General features: G+C 50.0%; 1 protein-coding gene across 1 annotated transcript in view; it reads right to left on the bottom strand.

The window, feature by feature from the left end:
- The window catches only part of COL22A1 (collagen type XXII alpha 1 chain), a gene marked incomplete at its 5' end in the record, with an annotated part of 247,097 nt that overhangs the window by 108,439 nt on the left and 116,948 nt on the right, over positions 1–21,710 (bottom strand). Inside the window, 2 exons of the mRNA XM_082858984.1 lie at positions 4,597–4,650; positions 18,321–18,374. Coding sequence (XP_082715110.1) covers positions 4,597–4,650; positions 18,321–18,374 — 108 coding nt within the window. The remainder of the gene's footprint in view (positions 1–4,596; positions 4,651–18,320; positions 18,375–21,710) is intronic.

A 21,710-nucleotide genomic window follows, 5' to 3' on the forward strand; every position in this document is an offset into this window, starting at 1 on the left:
CTCGTCACTGATGCAGACGTTGTGCACGGACCAGGCGGAAACCAGGGCTCCAAGGACTTGTGTCCGGAGGCGCGTCCTGCGTGCGTGTTTTGAGGGAGACTCTCCTGAGCTCCCACCTGTACGTCAACCTGGGGAGCTTTGCATTTGTCTAGTTCATACGTGTGGCTTTTATTTTTAAAAAGCAGCTGTAAAAATTGGACAAACTGACTGCTAAATTTTCTCCCAAGCTTTAGGGATAAAGTATGAAGAGTGGGAAGTAACTTCAAAAAACAGAAACAGGGAGCGCCCAGCATTTTCCCACTGGATTTCAAGGCCCAGGAGGGCAGAGACCGTGTCTGGTTTTGTTCAGCAGTTTATTCGCAGGGCACAGGGACGATGTTCAATCGCCGTTTACGGAGGAAAGAGTGCTAGGAGTGGAGGGAGAAACGAGGAGGAGGGAGGTGGCGGGGGGCAGGCGGACCCCTCAAGTCCTGGGCTACCGCCCGCTCTGCGCAGGGCGCTCCCACAAGCCAGGATGCAGGATGTGGCTTGTCAGGCCCTGGAGGCGTTAGAAGCTGGTGAGGGGGCTGCGATGACAGAGAGAACAAGTGCGGAAGCAAGCGAAGGGACAATTTTGGGACTGGAAGTCCTAGGGTTGAAGTCAGCGTGACTGTAACTGAGGGGCTGTCCTAGCTGGGGCTGGTCAAGGCAGGCCCCGCAAAAGGGGCCACGTTTAAGCTGAGAACTGAGTGGTCAGAAAGTCCGGGGAAGGGAGAACAGTGGGTTCAGGGGCCTGAGACTGGATGGACCTCCGTGCGACGGCAGGACCGACGGGGTCAGTGTGAAGGAGTGAAGTGAGCAGGGGACGGGGACAGGGCCCCGGGGAAGGTGGTGGGGTGCCGCGGTGGGAGGGGGCAGCTGGGAGGCAGGTGCGTTGCTTCAGGGCTGGGGGCCAGGATGGCTGGGATCTGGGCTTTAGAATCGGGACAGCGAGAGCCCATCTGACTTGGTTGTGTTTGGAAGGAGAAGTGGACAAGACTCCACAGCAGGTCGGGTGTGTGGAGCGAGGGGACGAGGACGACCCTGAAGGACTGGATAGGTGATGGGGCCCTTTGCCGAGGCGGGGACGCTGCGGTGGGGAGCGCACCTGGACAGGGTGGGCACCAGCCGTCCTGCTGAAGAAGGCTGAGTGTTTGATGAGAGTGTCTGAGGCACCGGGTGGAGCTGCCCAGGGGCTGCAGCTCGGGGAAGGGCTACTGCAGAATTAAACGCAGACAGGAGAGAGTGATGAAAAAAGAGGGGTGGCCTCGTATGGCTGGATTAACGAAGGTGTGCGTGACACCAGCTCAGCTCATGGGAGGTTTTCACCCTCTTCTCTTTTTATCATCAATAAAAATACCTAAATAACCCATTCATCTAATTATGAAAGAGAGTGACAAATGAGCCAATAGATCTAAATGTTAACAACAAAATAACTGCTTTAATTATTACTAATGAAAAAACTATTTAATGACTCTATCAATTAACCGATAAGTCTAATTATTATTAATAGAACGTTTGATCCTCCTTAATACGATGGTGGCTAAACAGCTACTTAATGTGCTCAGTGATTACAGTGATGATGCATAAATAACCAATTAACCCAGTTATCATTATTAATAATGGAACGGCAAATAACTTCCTAATAACCACCAAGTTCCAATTGGAGTAGATTTATAAAACTGGATGGAATTTGAAGATGAATGAAAATTACTTGCACAGATTAGCAGGGCAATCACACTCCCTGCGCGACGGTAATGTTTGCTTTTTCCGGAAGTTGTTCCTGACTGTGAGTCCTTCTCTCAGTATGTAACTCCAGGGACACAATGACTGCCCCCCTCAGCAGGCTTCCTGGGTAGAGGCCCAGGACCCTGAACCCACTCAGCCGTCTGGGGTTGGCCCCTTCCCTGGCTGTGTCGCCACCAACTCAAGAGGCTTCCTGCCATCCTGACTACAGCACCGTCTTTGCATAAACAGTTGCCCAGACCAGACACAGATTTCCACTTTTCCTGGGCTGCCAGGACACAGGAGCTACCACGTAGAATGTGTATACTGAGTCTAAAACATTCCAGCAGGTGAAAATTTTCATCTTGAAAGAGGCACCAAAAGCATCTTCTAGAATGCCAGCCGCCCTGGGGCTTGGCTCACTCTGAGGCTGCAGTGCTGGCTCTTCCCGTTACAAGCAAAGCTAATTAAACTCTGAGCTCAATTTCTTTAGACTGTAAATGGACTAAGCATTGCTTTCTCACAGGTGGTTATTACAGGTGGTTACATACACGATTATATATGAGCACCAAGGAGAGTGTTTGACAAGAGCAGACACTAAACATATGTGCCCTCTGCCCTCTTCCCATCAGAGCAGGAAACCATATGACTTAGTTTCTGCTGCAACAGAGCCAACGTTGATTTTCCAGATCAGCGTAGGGACCCTCCTCTGGGCCCGAGAGAGGCTGACGACCTCTCCCCCAGAACCAGAGCTCTGAATACACCCCTCCCAGGACTCAGCTCAGAGGATTGTCAGACTCTATGTGCATCTCTTTCTGCCCATGGCATCTGGCTCCTCTGGGCATGGACAGTGGCTGCTAGGTTTCCCGTCGCCAGAGCTGAATCTGCACACGGCGGGTATTTAGTAAACACCTGCTGAGTGAGTGAACCAATGAACCAATGAACCAATGCACGGACGGCAAGCAGAAGAAAACCGTGGCCAGGCCCAGGGAAGGTGAGCATTCAGATATGTCAGGAAGGGGGAATTACAGAGATGGGCAGTGATCCACCGGGGAAACACTGCTCTCAGTGTGGGCGTGGTGGGCTTGAACGCAGCTTCGCGTCCATCGGGTGGTGATCCAACGCGGGGTGCCAGGTAGGACATATTATACACTCTACGTTGGTCCTGAACCACTGAGATCCCCGAATATATCGGGCGCCCTATTTCTGGCAAAACCCCTGCTGTGGGAAAGCTGATTGCGTTTTTATCCACAGCCCCAGCTCAATGCCTGGCATTCAGCCAAGATTTGCTGAAGGAAAATGGTTTCAAAATTACAAATGAAAGAAAGAAATATATTTTCCAAAGCAGTCAACAAAAATTTATAGGGAAAAAAATCTGTAACTTAAAGCGATTTGACAGAGCTGGGCTTCTGGTGAATTTTTGAAACACACAAGCTTTGCTCACTGGAAAGCAAGGTCATAAAACAAATGCAAAAACACTCTTTCACTATGAACATCAAAATGCCACAGTGAATGTGGAATCTTTAGAAGACGGTGAGTAATGGCTGACTTCACAGGCCCTTAGCCCGGGCTGCAGCCTAACCCAGATGCGCGGGACTGAAATGAAGCCTGAGATTCGTGTGCGGGGTGCCTGTCACACACCTCCCGTGTCAGCGTGGGAGAAGCGGGTTTTGGAAGTGCAGTTAGCAGTCTCCTCTGGGGGGTGCCTCCCCGACAATGTCAAAGGACAGTGTGGTCAACACCATGGGACTCGGGCACGGAGGTGGAGACGGCCCGGAACAGGCGGGCGCCGGAGCCGACCATCTACCGCAGCGCAGGGGCGGCCCGTGGACGAGCCCTTAGTGATCCCACCTGCCTGCCTGCGGCCACCACACCCAGGAGGACAGGACAGCACCCTGCCCGGTGCTCTCTGCTCCTCCGGGACCCCCCCCATCACCCGGGTCACATCCCCTCATCTTCTCTTCGAATCGCCCTCCCCTTTTACTTTTCTTGGTATTTGTGACAAATGATGAGGTTGAAGTTCAGAAGGTAAAGTGACTTGTCCAAGACGCCACAGTCAGAAAGGGGCCGAGGGCTGGGACTCTAACCTCCTAACCTCCCCCGCCCCCACAACTGGGCTTCCCCCCCAGCACACTGCTTCCCCAGGAATTTACCGACACTGCTCGGGGGGAGGCTGGGGCTGGGGACTGGGTGGCGAGCTTTGGTGCAAGGGGCAAAGGGAGAATGAAGGGAGCTCCAGCCTCCAGTGCCAGGCGCCTTGCTCTGTCCACACTAAGGTGTGTGTGTCGGAGGCAGGGGGTGCTCAAGTGACACACACAGATGAGGGGGCCTGGGAGGGGGGGAGGTGTCTGCTGAGTGGCGCGTGGCCCCGAGCGAGTCTCTGTGCATCTGGGAGGCTCACCCCTCGTCTGTGAAATGAGGTGACCCCGAGCCTGCCCATCTGGCGGGCTGGCTGTGGAGGTCCACAGGGGGCCACAAGGACAGCACACGTGAGGCTGTGTGGGAGTGGGGAGCTGGACGAAGCCTGGGGCCAGAGGACGTTACACCAGAGCTGAGTCTGAAAGCGGAGGGGGAGCGAGGCGAGGAGGGGCAGGGGGAGGAGATGAGGGTCTGCCCTCCTCCAGTCCTAAACCCCTCCAGGAGACCAAATGGCCATTCTCCCAGCACCTGAGATGGGAGGCAGGGGGAGCAAGGGGCAGAGGGAGGGCGAGTGTCCCACTGAACATTCTTTTTAATGCTCTGATGCGGTGACCATGCAAGATTCTGGTTACAACCTGAGAATCGTTACCCCATCACTTATTCAACCACAGCAAGCAGTGTTGCTAAGGAAGAGGATTTAAAGACAGTAATTACCTGCTGCCCCAGCAATCCAGGGATTCCAGGAGGGCCGGTCTCACCTTTCTTTCCCTGATATGGAATTTAAGAAAAAAAAAAAATGGTCATGAAGAACCCAGGGGTAAGACAGGAATAAAAACACAGACCGACTAGAGAATGGACTTGAGGATATGGGGAGGGAGAAGGGTAAGCTGGGACAAAGTGAGAGAGAGGCATGGACATATATACACTACCAAACGGAAGGTAGATAGCTAGTGGGAAGCAGCCGCATAGCACAGGGAGATCAGCTCGGTGCTTTGTGACCGCCTGGAGGGGTGGGATAGGGAGGGTGGGAGGGAGACGCAAGAGGGAGGAGATATGGGGATATATGTATATGTATAGCTGATTCACTTTCTTATATAGCAGAAACTAACACACCATTGTAAAGCAATTATACTCCAATAAAGATGTAAAAAAAAAAAAAAAAAGAAGCAGCCAAAATTAACAGGCAGGCAGCGCCCGGAGCCCGTCTAATGGCAGGTCTGGGGCAGACTCCCTGATAACAGCCCGTCCCCCTCGGGATGCCCTACGGGGAAGCAGGGTGGGGTTGGGAAGAAGTCTGGAGTCAGGGACGCTCCCCTTTGCATGCCGGCTCTGTAACTTGGATGATTTTGGTAACACATGGCCCCAAATTCAAAAAGTACAGCAAGGTTTACCTGAGAAAAATGTCCTTATCCTGTCCCCTGCCACTCAGTCCCTTTCCTTGAAAGCAAATAATCCTACCAGATGTTGGCTAATCTTTCCAGAGGCATTTTATGTTTAGGTAAGCTTTGCACACACACACACACACACACACACACACACACACACATTCTCTCCCTCTCCCCCTTTTTTTCTTTACAAACTGTAGCATATCATTCAATCTACTGATAAACTAGGTTTTTTTTCACTTAACAATTTAACCCGGATGCATCCTGTATCAGCACGTGGAGAGCCACTCCATTCTTTTCCACAGCTACGTGGTTTTCACCATAAGGATGAAACGTGATACATTTCAACTCTGGGCAGGTAGGTCATTTGGACCATTTCTGCTCTTCTGCTGTTAGACTCCGCACTGCTGTGCAGGACCCCAGCGGGTCATCCTGTGGGAGTGACCTGTCTCACTAAGCCTCAGAGTCTATCCCTTTGAACAGGGGTGAGGTGTGTGCTGCTTAGCTACACAGCACACGGCGTGCGTTGTGTTACAGCGGAATGTGAATGATGGAAGGCCCGTCTGTTTGCTTTCTTTTGCTCACAGTTGTTCTCATGACGTCAAAGCACTGCAGTCAGAAATGAAAAGTAAAACAAGACTCTGAATGAGAACCGCATTCCTTGAGTACCTGTTTTGTGTCAAACCCTCTTTTGGGGTTTCCCACATTTCCCTTACGTCTTTACTCTGCAGGACGCCCCTGTGATGCAGGTGTTCTCAGTCCCACTGGGAGGTGTGGAAACTGAGGTTCAGAGTCAAGTCTCACATGTGACCCAGCTAGAATGTGACGGGGTTAAGATTCAGGCCCAGATCTGTGTGTGCTGGAGCCTGTACATGTGACTCTTACTTCCCAGGGCTCTGAAGATGACGAAAGTTCTACAAAATACCTCTAATCGTCTAGACTGCTAGGTTACAGGAGCTAGACGACGTCAGCTCCTTCTCTCTTTCTGAAACCCTGGCCCTCTCCTGTCTCTGCCACTGGACACTCTGGTTTGTCCCCGTGTGCTCCCCCATCCCCAGAGGGAAGGTGTCTCTACGACCTTGGACCGTGCCAGCCCAGCCCTCCGGGGTCCCGTGGATCCCACCTTTTTCCCTCCCCTCCCCGCCACCACGTCTTGGGAGCCCGTAGTCGGTGCTGAGCCCAGGGAGCGGTCCTGGGGCACCTCCACCCACAACCTGCCCCAAGAGGCCCCTTCCAGGTGCTTCTGCCTGGAATGCTGGTTCCCAGGTGCCCACATGGCTCCATCCCTTAATTCCATCTGGTCTCTGCCAGACGTCCCCCTCACCCGAATGCCTTCTCTGACCGCGGTCCCCATCCCGCCCTCTCTCCCTGCCCCGCTGTATTTCCCTTTGTTTCTATCACCACCACATACACTGTTGACGTTCGTACCTGCCAACTGCCCGTCTACCCACTGGGAGGCTCATCTGAATCGAGGACTGGCTCTGCTTTTCTTCAGTGCTACATCCACGGGCCCAGAGCAAGGCCCGCCGCGTGGTGGGGACTCAATGAACACTCGCGGGCTGGATATGTAACTCGTCCCTTCGGGACTGATGTGGTCCTGAGCCAGGACAGTGGCAGTGGGAACAGCAATGAGAGGGTAGAGAGAAGGGCTGTTAGGGAGGAAAGCCGTTGGCAGACTTGCAGAGAGAGTGAGGTGGTCTGATTGAGAGGCCCCTGGACCTGCACCCCTTGAGCTGGAGCACATCAGCCCGGAAGGCGCGATCAGGTCTAGGTCAGGATGAGTTCCTCGACACTTGTCAGGTAAAACTCAGAATGCAGTCACAGACACCTTCAGAAGGGAGCCGAGCCTAGGAGGAGTCCTGTCTGTGCATCCGTCCTGCTCTGATTACTGAAATCATCGGGAGCTGACCATGAGAGAGCTGAGAATGGCCAGCTCCCCTTCCTCAGCGAATGGAAACCAGACATCTTCAATTTTCTATCTAGACGGACACCCCCTCCACCCGCTTCCAAGTTATGCCACAGCGTTATTTCCAAGACGGATAAACCACTTCCCTTCGAGGTCAGCAGAACGGCCTGGTGAGCAGTCATCAGAATTCAGAACCCAGGCCAGAGACGTTTGGAGGAGAGGCTGAAAGCAATGAAGGGCTAGAACACTTAGCGGTTGGTGAGCAAGGACTAGATGGAAGACGAAGGGATGAGAAGGTCTGGGCTGCGACTGAGCAGAATCACTGACTAAAGCGGCCACAGCTGCTAGGGGACGCAGCTGCAGTTTCCCTCTTGCAGAGGACCCGCCACTGTTTGAGGGATGTATGAGTTCTCAGCAGCTCTTCGCTCTGCTGGAGCTTGGGGACTGTATGTAATGACACGCTAATGCTCAGAAGACGAACACCTGAGACGATAAGGAAATGTGCAGAGGGCATGGAGTCAGGAGGTTCTCCAATGCCAGGGACGTCAGTAAAATGGACCTGAAAAAGGAGAATTACGGGCAGATCGGAGAGGTGTGGTAGGAGATACAGAAATGCAAAGCAGTGCGTCCAGAGGAGCAGACATCCCGAGCGTTAGATTTTCAGCAAGAAGGAAAAAAGCAAGATGATGGCAAGAGGCCAGAGGAAGAGAAAAGCATCAGAGATTCGTGATCGCGGCAGTGTCACAAGGCAGCCTCTCCCCCAAGAAAGGCATACGGTTCGTGGACCATCTATAAAGGGGCATCACCCAGAGAAATATCACGGTAACGGCTCTGTCCAGCTCCAGCACCTGCGCTCACATCTCCTCTACCCACAGTGTCCGGAGCTGCCCCGGTGCCTCTCAAAGCTCTCCTCCCTCCCCTCCTGCAGCCACAGCCACGAGAGCTGACCCCGGTCACGTGCCCTGCCCCTGAGCCAAGCTGTGCCGGCGGGTTATTCTTCCATACGGAGGAAAGAAGCTCTGTCCAAGTTACTTGCCGCCTCCTTATCTAAAAGACATAACATCTGAGTTTTATTTGGAAATTGACAGACCACGTGATTCTGACATGCCTTTTCAGTCTCGCATCCAGTGGCCACGTTCCCAACCCTAAGCAACAGCTCACGTGGGCTGCTTAGCCTGGCCCCAGAGACCCCAAGGACTCCTGGCCTCTGGAACTCGGCCCACCAAGCCACCTGTCTGTAGGACGCATGCTCCATCTCAACTTGTCAAAGTCCTAGCCCAGTCCAGTGCCACCTCCTCCATGAAGTCCCAGCAATGATGAGAAATAATGGCAAAGTAGGGCAAAAACATAGTTGAGACGCATTCCCTGGTGTCACCCAAGAGCTCGTGAGCTAGAATCGCCAGGGATGGGGCATAAAGCTCTAAGTAAGTAGTTGCAAGGACTCGGTCACTCACTGTGATCAAAGGGATTCTCTATGTTCTTTTCCCAACCCCTTTCCTCTACAATATTATAAGAAAGAGAGTTCTAAAGCTGAGGTAGATGAGGACGGGCAAGCCATTTAAAACTTGCTGAATCTTAGTTTCCTCATGTGGAAAATTATAATCATTGTAATTATCTGAAAAGACAGTAGCGGAAGAAATAATTCAATATTTGAGGAAGTGATTTAAAAAGCATAACAAAGCGTCACGCAGATGTAATAGATAGTTATGAGAATGAGAAGGAAGATGACGGAGGCGCTGATGAAGAAGAAATGGTAACAGCAGAATTCTGCTCTTCTGAGTCCCCGGCGTAGGTGAGAGACCACATGTCAAGCAGAGTTGGTTTCAAAACCACTACCTCCCAGCACTGCCACGGAGATTAAATAAGATAATGTCCACAAAGTGCTTAGCACAGGATCTGACATTAAGAAACACGTAGTGGTGGTGGTGCTGCTGGTGGTGGTGGTAGAGGTAGTGGTGGCGGTGGAGGTGATAGTGATGGTGGAGGTGTTGATGTGTTGATGGTGGTGGTTATGGTGCTGCTGGTGGTGGTGACGGTGGAGTTGACAATGGTGCTGATGGTGATGGTACTAGTGATGGAAGTGGTGCTGATGGTAATGGTGGTGATGGTGGTAATGTTACTGGTGGTGATGGTAAAGCTACTGGTGGATGCAGCAGCAGCTATGTACCCTCTGCATTTTGCACCCATACTTGGGTGTGGGGATTTGAGATGTGCTGGCCAGCGCCAAGGTCTGCAGCAATACAGAACTGTTTGTTAACAATAAGCCGGTTCCTTGTCTGTTTCCTTTTCTGCTCTTTTAAACTGCTAGCCAACACAACGTCTGGATAAATGTTTGTAATTTATCACAAGGGCGGATATTTCAAGCCCTTCTGGATGCCAGGATGCTGAGCGAGACCAGTATTTCTGAGGCTGCCTGTCTGTCTGTGGAGAAGAGGGAAGCCTATAAATTCAAAAGAGCAATTCCTTCCCAGCCAGGACGCGTTAACACAGCCATGCGAGGGGCCATTATCCGATGAAAGGATTGCTTGTGCAAGTGGTTCTAATATGAGCCGTATGGTCTTTTTGCTCAGTCCCTGTTCTCCGTGCCTCCAAATGCCAAACGTGATTATTTTCTACCGGTTAGAGCTGAAACCAGGTGCTCAGAGAAAAACTAGAGGGTCCTGAAATAAACCTGGCTGCACGCCACAAAAGGCATCCAACAGTGGCCTGCAATCCAAATGATGCCATTACCATCTGGTAGAGCAGAGAAAGGCAAGAAAAAAGGCTTTACAAATGGAAAAGTAAAACAAATTCAACCCAGGCTGCCACTTACAAAAGATCACTAGTGTTTCTCTCTCTCAAATCTACTAGAAATCAGGGCTGATGGCCTGATCGCTTGCAGCCACGTAAGACCCTCGGCTCCAAGGGCAGAAGCTAGAGATTAAAGTGACAGGAGCTCAGGGCATCCTTCAGAACACGCACTGGCAGTTATAAGGGGTCCTAGGTCTCTCCAAGGCTCCCGCCGAAAGGACTGCTGGTGTCCGGTTTAGAATTCTGGTGTGTAAGTGGACACGCACACACCATTCTAAAGCAAAAACAGGAAAGGTTTGGAGCCAGGACAGCCTGAGTTCTAATCCCTGCCTCACCATTTATAATCTGTGTGACGCTGGATAATCTGATTTATACCTTCAAGTCTTGGTTTCCTCATTTGCAGAATGGGATTAAAACTGCCAGACTTCATAGGATCCTTGTGAGAATTAAGTGAGAAACATGTGTGCAAAAAAAAAACAAAAGAAAAAACCTAAGTGCCTGCTATGCAATGACAATTCAACCAATATTATTTCCTTCCTACCTTATATTAGTTCTATACGTGTAGAGGTTCTGTTTTTAACATGTTTTTTTTGTTTGTTTTTTTTTGTTTTTGCGGTACGCGGGCCTCTCACCGCTGTGGCCTCTCCCGTTGCGGAGCACAGGCTCCGGACGCGCAGGCTCAGCGGCCATGGCTCACGGGCCCAGCCGCTCCGCGGCATGTGGGATCTTCCCGGACCGGGGCACGAACCCGTGTCCCCTGCATCGGCAGGCGGACTCTCAACCACTGCGCCACCGGGGAAGCCCTTAACATATGTTTTTAAAGCAACTGACACAGTCAGGCCCAGCAAGAGACATGTGGTGATCACTGCATCTCTAGGAAGGGGAGCACCATATCTCATAGTGTCCCTTCTTCGGTTCTCACCTCTTGATAAGAGAGAAGAGAAGACAGAAGATATTAAGAGAATGATCAGAGGAACCAAAGAGGCTGTCCCCAGCTTGCGGGAGGGGCAGTGACAAAGCCCTGAGCAACCTTGAGCAGTTAGGTCATTTAATATTTCTGGACATTAAATCTCTCACTGTCGATCTCAGAGATTCCTTCCACCATGATGATTCTCTAGCTTAAACATTCCAAATTTTACATTGTTTAAATGTCTGACAACATGGAACTCTCTTAAGCAAAACTTTTTTTCCCCTCCTTTTTGTCCAGAGAGGAAAGAAGATATCTAGGCTATTTGAGGTGTGACTAGGACCACAGAGCAAGATGAAGGCCAAGTAACAGTAAAGGTACTAAAGAAACCAAGTGTTTTTCTTCAAAACTGAGCACTCTAGACGCGACCAGATGACCAACAGGCACATGAAGGGGTGCTCAACATCACTAACCATCAGGGAGATGCAAACCAAAACCACAATTAGACGTAACCTCACACGCGTTAGAGTGGCTATTACCAAAAGACAAGGAACAACAAGTGCTGGAGAGGGTGTGGAGAAGAGGGAAGCCCTGTGCACTGTTGGGGGGAATGTAAATTAGTGCAGCCACAATGGAGAACAGTATGGAGGTTGGTCAAAAAAAAAAAAAAAAAGGAACTACCACATGATCCAGCAACCCCAATGCTGGGTATTTACCCAAGGAAAATGAAAACACCACCTTGAAAAGACACATGCACCCCCATGTTCACTGCAGTATTATTTACAACAGCCAAGCCATGGAAGGCCCCTAAGTGCCCCGGGATGCAACAATGGATAAAGAAATAGTGGTACACATACAAGAGAACAGCAGACAGCCATAAAAAGAAGGACACTGTGCCATATGCAACAAGGATGAGCCTCGAGGGCGTCATGCTAAGTGCAATACGTCAGACAGAGAAAGACACGGTGCCGTATAATCTCACTTATGATATGGGATCTAAAAAAAAACTGAACTCGTAGGTAGAGCGAACAGATTGGTGGTTGACAGAGGAGACAGGGGTAGGAGGTGGATGAAATGGGTAAAGGTGGTGAAAACGTTAAAAAAACAAGTTGGACATTCTCTGTCGAAGGTCAGAACCCAGGTGGCCAGATGTCCAGTGCTGGGTCCTGTTGTCCCCACGCCACCCAAGTGTGTCAGCCCCCAGAAAGCAGCACTCAGGTGTGATCCATTCACTCTTGCACACTAACTGTATCTGATGCTCATGAATGACATTATACATTTATGCATATTTTATATGCTTATATGTATTTTCATGTTTATTTTAATGCAGGTATAAAGACATATGTTTTTATAAATGTGAGGCACTCCTCTAAGTGCTGCAAATACAAAAATAATGTTCTTACAGACTTACATTTTAGTGGAGATAACAAAAGTAAACAAATTCTCAAATAAGAAAAATATAAGTCCTCTACAGAAAATTAAAATAGGCTGGTGTGAGAGTGACAGGATGTCTATTTTGGGGTGGATGATTAGGGCACAAGAGTTCTTTGTTTTTTTTTTTTTGAAAAATCAACCTCGTGCAAGCTTTTGAGTGTCCAAGCGCCTCAGGAGCCTGGAGCCAGGCTGGTTCTGCTTTGGATCATTCAGGGTTCAGATGCACTTGTAGCAGTGCCCGCTCCAGCCGCGACAGCACTCCCGGGCCCCAACGCCCTGCTCAGACAAGCAGGAGGAAATCTGAACCTCAGAAAGGCTTGAGTACCTTCTCTATCTCCACCTAAGGCAGGAAGCAGTGGGGCAATGAGTGCCTAACACCCGCCTCAGGGGGCAGCAACCATCTCCCAGGGCTATGGGCTCTGCAAGATGGGGGTGGGGGTGGGGGTGGGCGTGGGGGTGGGGGTGGGGGTGGGCGTGGGGATGGGGGTGGGGGTGGGGTGGGGTGGGGAAGGGGGTGGGGAAGAGGGTGCCTGGCTCCTGCCCCTCCCCTTTCACTATGTCATTGTGGAAAAATACCAGCTTTGTCCAAAATGAATGCGTTCACCTCGCCACAGATTACACTGTCTGCCGGTTGCTAATCTCTAAAATAAAGGGCCCGGATCCCTTTCCCCGCCCCGTGTTTTAGTCTCAGTATCTCAATTCCCAGGTGCCTGTGGCTTGTCACTTCTCGTCTCTTCTCTTGTCACAGCCTGAGCGCTGACATTAGCAGCTCTCAGAGTGACGTTTCAATTGAAGCAGGGAACGGCAGGTCACAGTGTGGGAAGGAGAGGGATACTCTTTTGAATCAGTCATCATCCTGTCTCAGGCTTTCCTGACTCAGCCTCCGGCTGACTGAACAGGAAGCTGCCCCCCAGCCCACGCCAACATCACCGTTTGTCTCTGTCGTCTGTCCACAGGTAAAGCCACTGAGGAGCAACACCCCCGGGATGGAGCAGCTCAAGTCAGGAGATCACCAATGACACTGGAGGGACGGGGTCCCCAGGGACACGCTTGGCCATCGTACCCCATTCGCTGGAGGAGGCAGGACGCGAGAGGAGCCCTCCTGTGCGCCCCGGCACACCCTCTGTTAACACCCTCACCACCCCACCTTGTGACTCACGGCTCACCCTCCTCTGCTAGACACTGGGTCTCTCGGGCCAAGGGCTCCGCCCCTGCTTCAGCGTCCCCCCCCCCCCCCCCCCCGCCTGGCAGACCACCTGGCCCAGGACAGGGCGCTCCTCCCAGCCACGCCCACCCCCCCACCCCCGTCTGGGCCACGCCCTCTTCCCTTTCTCTTTGGGTCACTGCCATCATCCCCTCCCTAATCCGCTCTCCTCCTGCTGCAGTCTGTTCTCAACACGGTGGCCAGATGGATGCGTTTAGAATGTAACCTGGGCCACGCCACGTCTGCACCCCAAATCCTGTACAAACAAACTGCAACCAGAAATGTATGAGACAGTCCAGGAAACGGTGAACCCTAAGTGAATACACGAAGAAGCTTTCTCATAGATTTAGGTGGGATGACGGTATTAAGGTCTTGTTTCTTTTACGTACGTGCTGAAATAGTTAGAGACGCAATGTGATGCTGTTTGAAATTGCTTCAAACTCACCCAGCAGCGGGTGCTAGTGGGTGAGGGTGTGAAACCCACTGGCCAGTGACTCGGCAAGCGGTGCAATGGGCTTGGGGGATGAGGGGGTTACTTCGCTTTTCTATTTTTGTATATGTTTAATTTTTTTCCTAATAAAACAGTGTTGAACACACTCAACAGCTCCACGTCGCTCACAGTAAAAGCCAAGGCCCTCACAATGGCCCACGAGGCCCGACATGAACCTGCCCCCAGTTCTAGGACTTCGCCTCCGCCCTGCTGGGCCCTCGCTCGCTCTGGCCACACAGGCCCCTGTGCTGACACACGAGCGGCCGCCTGCCCCAGGGCCTTAGCTCCAGCTGTTTCCTCTGCCTGCTCTGCTCTCCCCTCAGCTACCCCCGCACAGCCAACTCCCTCACCTCCTGAGAACCCGCCAGAACAGGGCTTTCTCCGTGGCTCTTCCAGAATTGTTTATTTAAATGCTAATCAGCATGATTCTTTTCCTTGCCACCAGAATGTAAGCATCTTGAAGGCAGGGATCTTTATTCTTCTCACTGAAGGACCCCACTTGCCTAGAACAATGCCCATCACCCAGTAAATGATGAAGAAAGATTTGCTGAACCAATGAATTTGTGGAAGGAAGGAAAAGGGAGCAAAGAAGATGCAGGGACGGGAGAAGGGCTAGTAGAAGCAAAATGGCAGAGATGGGAAAGGACAAGAGAAACAGAAAAAGAAGAGAAATCAGGCCAGGGTCCTCGTAGGTCGCTGGCAGAGGCTGAAGTAAAAGCCACGTGTGTGGCCCTTCTACTCACACACGCGCTTCCGAGCTGGAGACCGGGGAGCCGGATAAAAGCAGATGGACGTGAGCAAGTGTCCTCTCGGGCGGGGGGGGGGCTCCCTGTGTCCGAATTACTCTCTTCAGTGTCCCCATCTGTTCCTGCTGAAATCCGCTCACTCCTGCGAGGCTGCCTCAAATACCACGCTCCCTGTTCCCAGCCCCATGGCCTCTCTCCGCCGAGCTCCCTCTGTCCTCTCTACACTTACAGTCTTTACTGGTCCCCACGGAGGCATCTGGCTTCACTGCTCATGTGTCTCAAGTCCCACGGGCTGTGAGCTCCCGGTGGCGGAGACCACAATCTCTTCAGGGATCCCAGAGCATTTAGTGCAGCACCCGTGCTTCGTCAGGGCACTCATGGGCTTTGCTGGCTGACTGATGCACGGAAGGGAAGAAGGGAGGAAGGAAGAAGGCCCTAGAGACACACGGTCCTGTGTGTGCGTCCCTGAGAGGCGCTGGTGGCTGAGCCCGCTGTCCGCCCATGGACAGAGGGACGGCAGCCCTTCCCCAGCCCTGTCAGGAGGCCTGGTACTTAGATGGAGCTCAGCGACTCAATATGTGCACCCCTACCCCAGTCCTACCCTGACTGCTTCTCTGGGTCCCCCTCTTTTACTCCTCAAATCTTCACTCTTGGGGCACGCGTCCAATCCCCAAGGCCCCTGCCCCCGCTGCATGGGTAGCTGGTATTATTACTCTTAGGGGTTAGAGGTGTTTCTGGGAAGGACAACAACCGTCCCTGGGCAACATACGAACACTTTTTGGGGTGCCAAGAAGTCATGGCCAAGGAAGCGTGGGTCTAGACAAGCAAGCTCCAGGCAAGATTTGTCCCCTCTCCCCTTAATAAGAGCCAATTAAATAAAGATATAGATTAAAGAAAAACAAAAAACCTTTGCAGTCATCCTTGCATCAAGAGTTCCACTCACCGCCTAACACTGTATTAGGAAAAGTAACACTTGGAGCACTTCAAGGCAAGATGAGATAAGGGTCATCTAAACGTCAGTCACATAAGGCACAGGACTGCTGTTTTCTCCTAAGACTGTGCATGAGTGTGTCAGGAGAATGAGTGCCGTGACAGCTGCCACGTCCTGCTGCCCACCAAGGGCCCTGTGCTGGGCACTTTTTCTCACAACAACTCAGCCGGCTGGGTTGCCTTCCCACCATAACAAAGTAAAGAGGCTCAGAGAGGTTGGGTGTCTTAAAGGGTCACACAGCTGCTGAGAAGTAGAGCTGAGCTTCAAACCCAGGTGCATCTTGCTGCAAAGTCCAGGATCCTCACTCCATACAGAGGCAAAGGCAACCCAGCTTTGACCCATCTGACTGACAGTGAAACTGAGGCCAGGGCTGGTGATGTTGAGTGGGAGGTGACATATCCAAGGTCTTCTAGTAGGATAAGTGACTTCTCCCACCCGCCCTGCCTTCATGACACCCTACCATGCTCCAGAGCTAGCCTTCACAATAAGCTCCTCTTAGAATCCTGAGATTTCAAGATGGTTACAGGATGCAGAGGTGCTTGGAAACCAAAAGAGGAAGTTCACTGGTGGGTAAGGACACGTTGGAGTCTGTGCTGAGTCACAGAAACAGGTCAGCCCACTTCAGAACTGAAGATGTACAGTGTGATCAGTGGGCCCAACCACCTTGGACAGAGTGAATCCCAGCAAATCTGTGACACCATCCACTTCACTGAGCTATGGAATCTCCAGCTCATATGTGAAGCCATACACGGGACTGCGGCAGCCTCTGCCAGATGCCAGCACCCTCATTTCCACCCACCTGTCAGGTCACCCGGACTCTGAACTAAAACCTCCAAGGGCAATGAGCTCACAACCACCAGGGGCTGCCTCACGGTCTCTGGATGCATGTGTCCTGGAGCTGTTTTCTTAAGTGAACCAGTAAAAGATGCTACAAGCTTCACTATTCACAATAGCCAAGACACGGAAACAGCCTAAATGTCCACCGACAGACAAACAGGTAAAGAAGACACGGTGTTTACATACAATGGAATTTTACACAGCCATAAAAAAAGAATGAAATAATGCCATTTGCAGCAACCTGGATGGACCTAGAGATTATCATACTAAGTGAAGTGAGTCAGAAAGAGAAGTACAAATATCATAGGATAGCACTTATATGTGGAATCTAAAATATGACACAAGGGGCTTCCCTGGTGGCGCAGTGGTTAAGAGTCCGCCTGCCAATGCAGGGGACACGGGTTCGAGCCCTGGTCCGGGAATATCCCACATGCCGCGGAGCAACTAAGTCCGTGCACCACAACTGCTGAGCCTGCGCTCTAGAGCCCACGAGCCACAACTACTGAAGCCCGTGCGCCTAGAGCCCGTGCTCTGCAAGGAGGAGCCACTGCAATGAGAAGCCCGCGCACCGCAACGAAGAGTAGCCCCCGCTCGCTGCGACTAGAGAGAGCCCGCGTGCAGCAACGAAGACCCAACGCAGCCAAAAATAAATAAATAAATAAAATAAATTTATTAAAAAAAAAATAAAATATGACACAAATGAACTTATCTACAAAACAGACCCACAGACATAGAGAACAGACTTGTGGTTGCCAAGGGGCAGGAGGGCGGGGAGGGGATGAAGTGGGGGTTTGGGGTGAGCACATGCAAACTAGTATATATAGAGCGGATAACAACAAGGTCCTACTGTAGAGCACAGGGAATTATATTCAGTATTCTGTGATAAACCATATGGACAAGAAAATGAAAAAGAATGTATATATATGGATAACTGAATCATTTTGTTGTAGAGCAAAAATTAACGTTGTAAATCAACTATATGTGAATAAAACAAACTAAAAAAATATGTTACAAGCTTAAGGGCTCGAGGTCAGGAAACGTGAGCTGAGCCCTGACTCTGCGCCAGGCACGTGCTGGGACCTGAGGACAGAGTCGAGGTCAGTCCCAGCTTGCCGTGAGGGCGCTGAGGAGAGAGATGCCACGCCCCCTACCTTAAAACACAGTGTCAGGAGCTGTGCCTACTGGTGGATTCAAACCCATAAGGTGTGCACCGTTTGGATAAAAAGACAAGGGCTGAATGAAATGAAATACCATAAGACATTATGACATGGTATTCAAAAATAATGACGATGTTTAGATCGGAGTGGCTAACAGCCTACTGGCAGACCTCTATTCTTTCACTGCTATTTTTTCTTATTCTTTCCTTAAGACTTAGCTCAAACATTACCACTTTCAGGAAGCCCTGGCTGGCCCCCAGCTTGGGTCAGTTGCCCCTTCCCTGTGTTCTCTCAGTACTGGGCATCCTCTACTGGGGCTCTGATCACACAGGGATGTGAGTTTCTATATACATGACTCATGGCAGACCACAGACTCATCTGCATGAGATGACCCAGGACCCAGCTCAAGGCTGAACACACAGCCCATCCTCAACCATTGTTGATGAACTCAATCTAACCCTTCAATCTGCTTCCAATATTCATCCCATGCTCCCAAGACTGGGGTCATCTCCTCTGTCTGAGCAGCTAAAATGGGGGGTGGGGGCAGTGTGGCTGAGTTGGGGCACCAGAAAGGAAAGACAGTTTACTTACTCGGAGACCTTGCAAACCAGGAGGTCCATCCTTGCCTCCTGGACCCATCAGACCCTTTAGAAGGAGGAGAAAGGGGAAAAAACAAGAGAGACAGACCACGGTAAATACTGAGTAAAGACCACAGGATATACTTGGCCCTGTCACTCTCATTGGATAGGAGAATACCACCCCATTCCAGTGGGGAAACTGGGAGGTTGGAAGGGAAAAAAAATCCTATTCCCTCAAATCTACAACACTTAAAATATGTGCACCTATCTGATGTAATTAAATGTGATTAACAACCAAGGTGTAGGCACCATCATTCACACTTTAAAGATGAGTACAGTAAGGACCACAGGCCTCGCATCACTGCTTTGTAAAAAGTGCACACAAAAGAGGTGCCTGGAATCCAAGTGTCTTTAGCTCTAAGCCTGGTGCCTTTGCCCCTGTATCTTGCTGGCTCGCCAAGAACTGGCTTGGGTTATCTGACTCTCCATCAACTGCGATATGCAAAATGAGAGTCTGGATAAATAAATAAAATCATCTGAGAAAGATCAATTTCCACAAAGCAAAACAAACAAAAAACAAAAAGCCAACTGGTGCGGAAAGAGGTCTTGCTGACCTAAGCAAAATCCTGCCCGTTACACCTCACTAGGTACCTGCTGCCCAACCTCAGACAAGTCACTGGGCATCTGTGGACCTCAGTTAGCTCATCTCCAGCGTGAGGACAATAAACTTTCCTCCCGAGTGGCTGTGAGGACCACGTGAAGAATGGGTACCAAAGCCCTGACAAAGCACCGCCTGACAGCACCTGCTTTATACCCAAATGTATTACTGAGGTCACCTAGAATACGGCATGAAACGGGAATGGGAAAATGAAAACTTCAGCTCTAACGGAGACTCTTATCACCAACTTTACGGGTGAATTTGGGCCAGAAATTCCCTCTCTGTGCTTCAATTTCCTCATCTTCAATAGTATGATTATCATGCAAACAGCTACTACTGCCACATTTTGCATAACTATTAAGTGATGGAATTGTATTTAGGTCTAAAGTCTTTTCCCTCAATAACACCATAAAAATGAGTACATGAATGTACAAACTGTAGTAATTAAAGGTTTAAATCTCCCTTCCTCACAAGGATTACTGCAGTGAGCTCAGGGCACACATCAAGGGAAGGAAGACCCTGCAGAAGTGAGTTTTCATTAAGCATCAAGAAACGTCTCACATCTGGTCTGCCCAGCTGGCCCTTCTTTATCGCACTCAAGCAAACGTTGCTAAAACTACCAGAACCTGTTTCATCCTGGGGCAAGAATCAAAGATGCAAGCCTCCTCAACAAGGATGGAGAATGCCGCACACTGTTTATATTTAGAGAATGGGATACGTGTTCCTCTTTCTGGGATTGCTAAGCACAAACTCAAAATTTTCCATTCTCAACAGAAGTCACTGAAGCCAGGTTCTCAATCTGATTCAATCCAAAGAATATTTAGGGAGCAACTGCTCTGAGGAAGGCCCTGGGCTAGGTGCTGCTGGGGATTCAAAAAAGACAGAAATAACAATTGAGATCAGTATTGGGCTTAATAAGGCTTCACAGAACAGTGCTTCCTACATCAACTCATTTAACCCTCACAGCACATTTACGTAGGAAATGATGTCGCTGGCAATGATTTCCAACTTAGGAAAGCAGAAGAGGATAAGAGGGGTAGAGTTCAAAAACCCAAAGCTACTTGGTGGATGAATTGGGACATGAAACCAGATGCTCTGGCTCCTAACCCCAAGTGCCTTCCATGGCCACACTGCTCCTTATGAGCTCAGACTGCAATCAGGTCCCACTCTGATGTCCCTCTTGAATATCTGTCATGGGGGTCCCTCCTTCGTAAGCATGTATTAAGTTCCCACCATGTGATAAACTTGTGGATTTAGAGACAGGAGGGATATTGGCCGTGGCCTTAAGAACCTCACACTCCTGGTCTCTCATCACTGCTCCCCACTTTTCACAAGGTCTTCAGGTAGGCTGTTGGGTTTCTGAACTCCTTGCAAGGGAATTTCATCACCAACACCGTGCATTGTACTCAATCCCATTCTATCAAGAGTATCTAGCCCAGAGGACCTCTTCAGGACCCTGGACAGCTCCACTGGGCGGCAGGGTTGAGGTATTCTGGTGTTTGCAAGTACTGAGGGTTCAGGATCCTCTCCTTGTCCTATACAATGGGTCACAGGAATGACACATGCAGAGAATTCTCATTAATCATCTAGAGATTGCAAGTGTTTACTCACAATTATTTCTTTTTCACACTCCTTTCACATGGATCAGTCCACGTGCTTTCATCCCTATATCTCCAGCCTTAATATTTCGATTGATACAAAATAAAGTATGTGACCACAAGTGCTTGAGGTTTCTTCCTTCTCTCCCTCCCTCATTTACCATAACAAAGTTTACATGAGGGGGAAGGACTGCCCATTATTACATCCCGGATCCCGGAGTGAGAGATCAAGAAGGCTGGCTGCCTCATGAGTTAAGCAGGGCTGAGCACTCTTAGCTTCTTATCCCTTAGTGGGAGCCACTAAGTTTAAGTAATTCTCTCCTTTGTGCATCTCAGAGGAGATACTGCTGCACTGTGCACTCAGGTATGAAAAGAGCATGGACTAGTCTGTCAGACAGATCTGGGTTCAAAGCTCAGTTTTCCTTCTTAGCTGTATAACTTTGTGCAAGCTACTCAGTATCTCTGTACCAATGTCTTCATCGGTAAAAGCAGAAAAATAACAACTTCACCCTCGCAAACTTAATATGCAAATGTCTGCATGTAAAGTATACTACAGTACAGATGGTCAGTACTTGCCAGTTATGCTCTGAAATATATGTGCATATATGCACGGAGAGCTAAATATCGACAGCACACTGCATTACCTGCATTATCTACTTTAAATCTCTCAACAGTTATAACAACGGTGGAGAGCTCTGGAAACCAAGCCTTGGAAAGGTTAAGCAAGGTATCTAAGGTTATAGAGACAGAAGGGAGCTTTTCTGACCTGAACTTGTCGATGTGAAATTGTTCTAATTATACTGGAATTAAAAACATCTTCTAAGTTTCTTCTAGTTTTGTCCCAGCAAAAACATATACATTTATCCTAATGAGGAACGGGCCTTATCATAAATCCAATTATAAACCTGATTTATGGACATTTCAAGATAAGAGCTGTTTTATTTCCTTCAGTGAAACAGTCCCTTGAAAGAAGCAACAGCATGTTACCAGGAGGAGCAAAGGTCCAATCACTGACCTGTGGAATTTACTGTATCTTATTAATTATCCTTAGTATCTGAACTCACATCAAAAATGACCACAGGGTCCCTTTGAATGGCCTCTTCCCAAACGGTGATTCCCATATCATTAAATTCTTAAGAGGGAGGAA

This window comes from Leucopleurus acutus (assembly GCF_964270905.1).
Source record: "Leucopleurus acutus genome assembly, chromosome: 17".
NCBI lineage: Eukaryota > Metazoa > Chordata > Mammalia > Artiodactyla > Delphinidae > Leucopleurus > Leucopleurus acutus.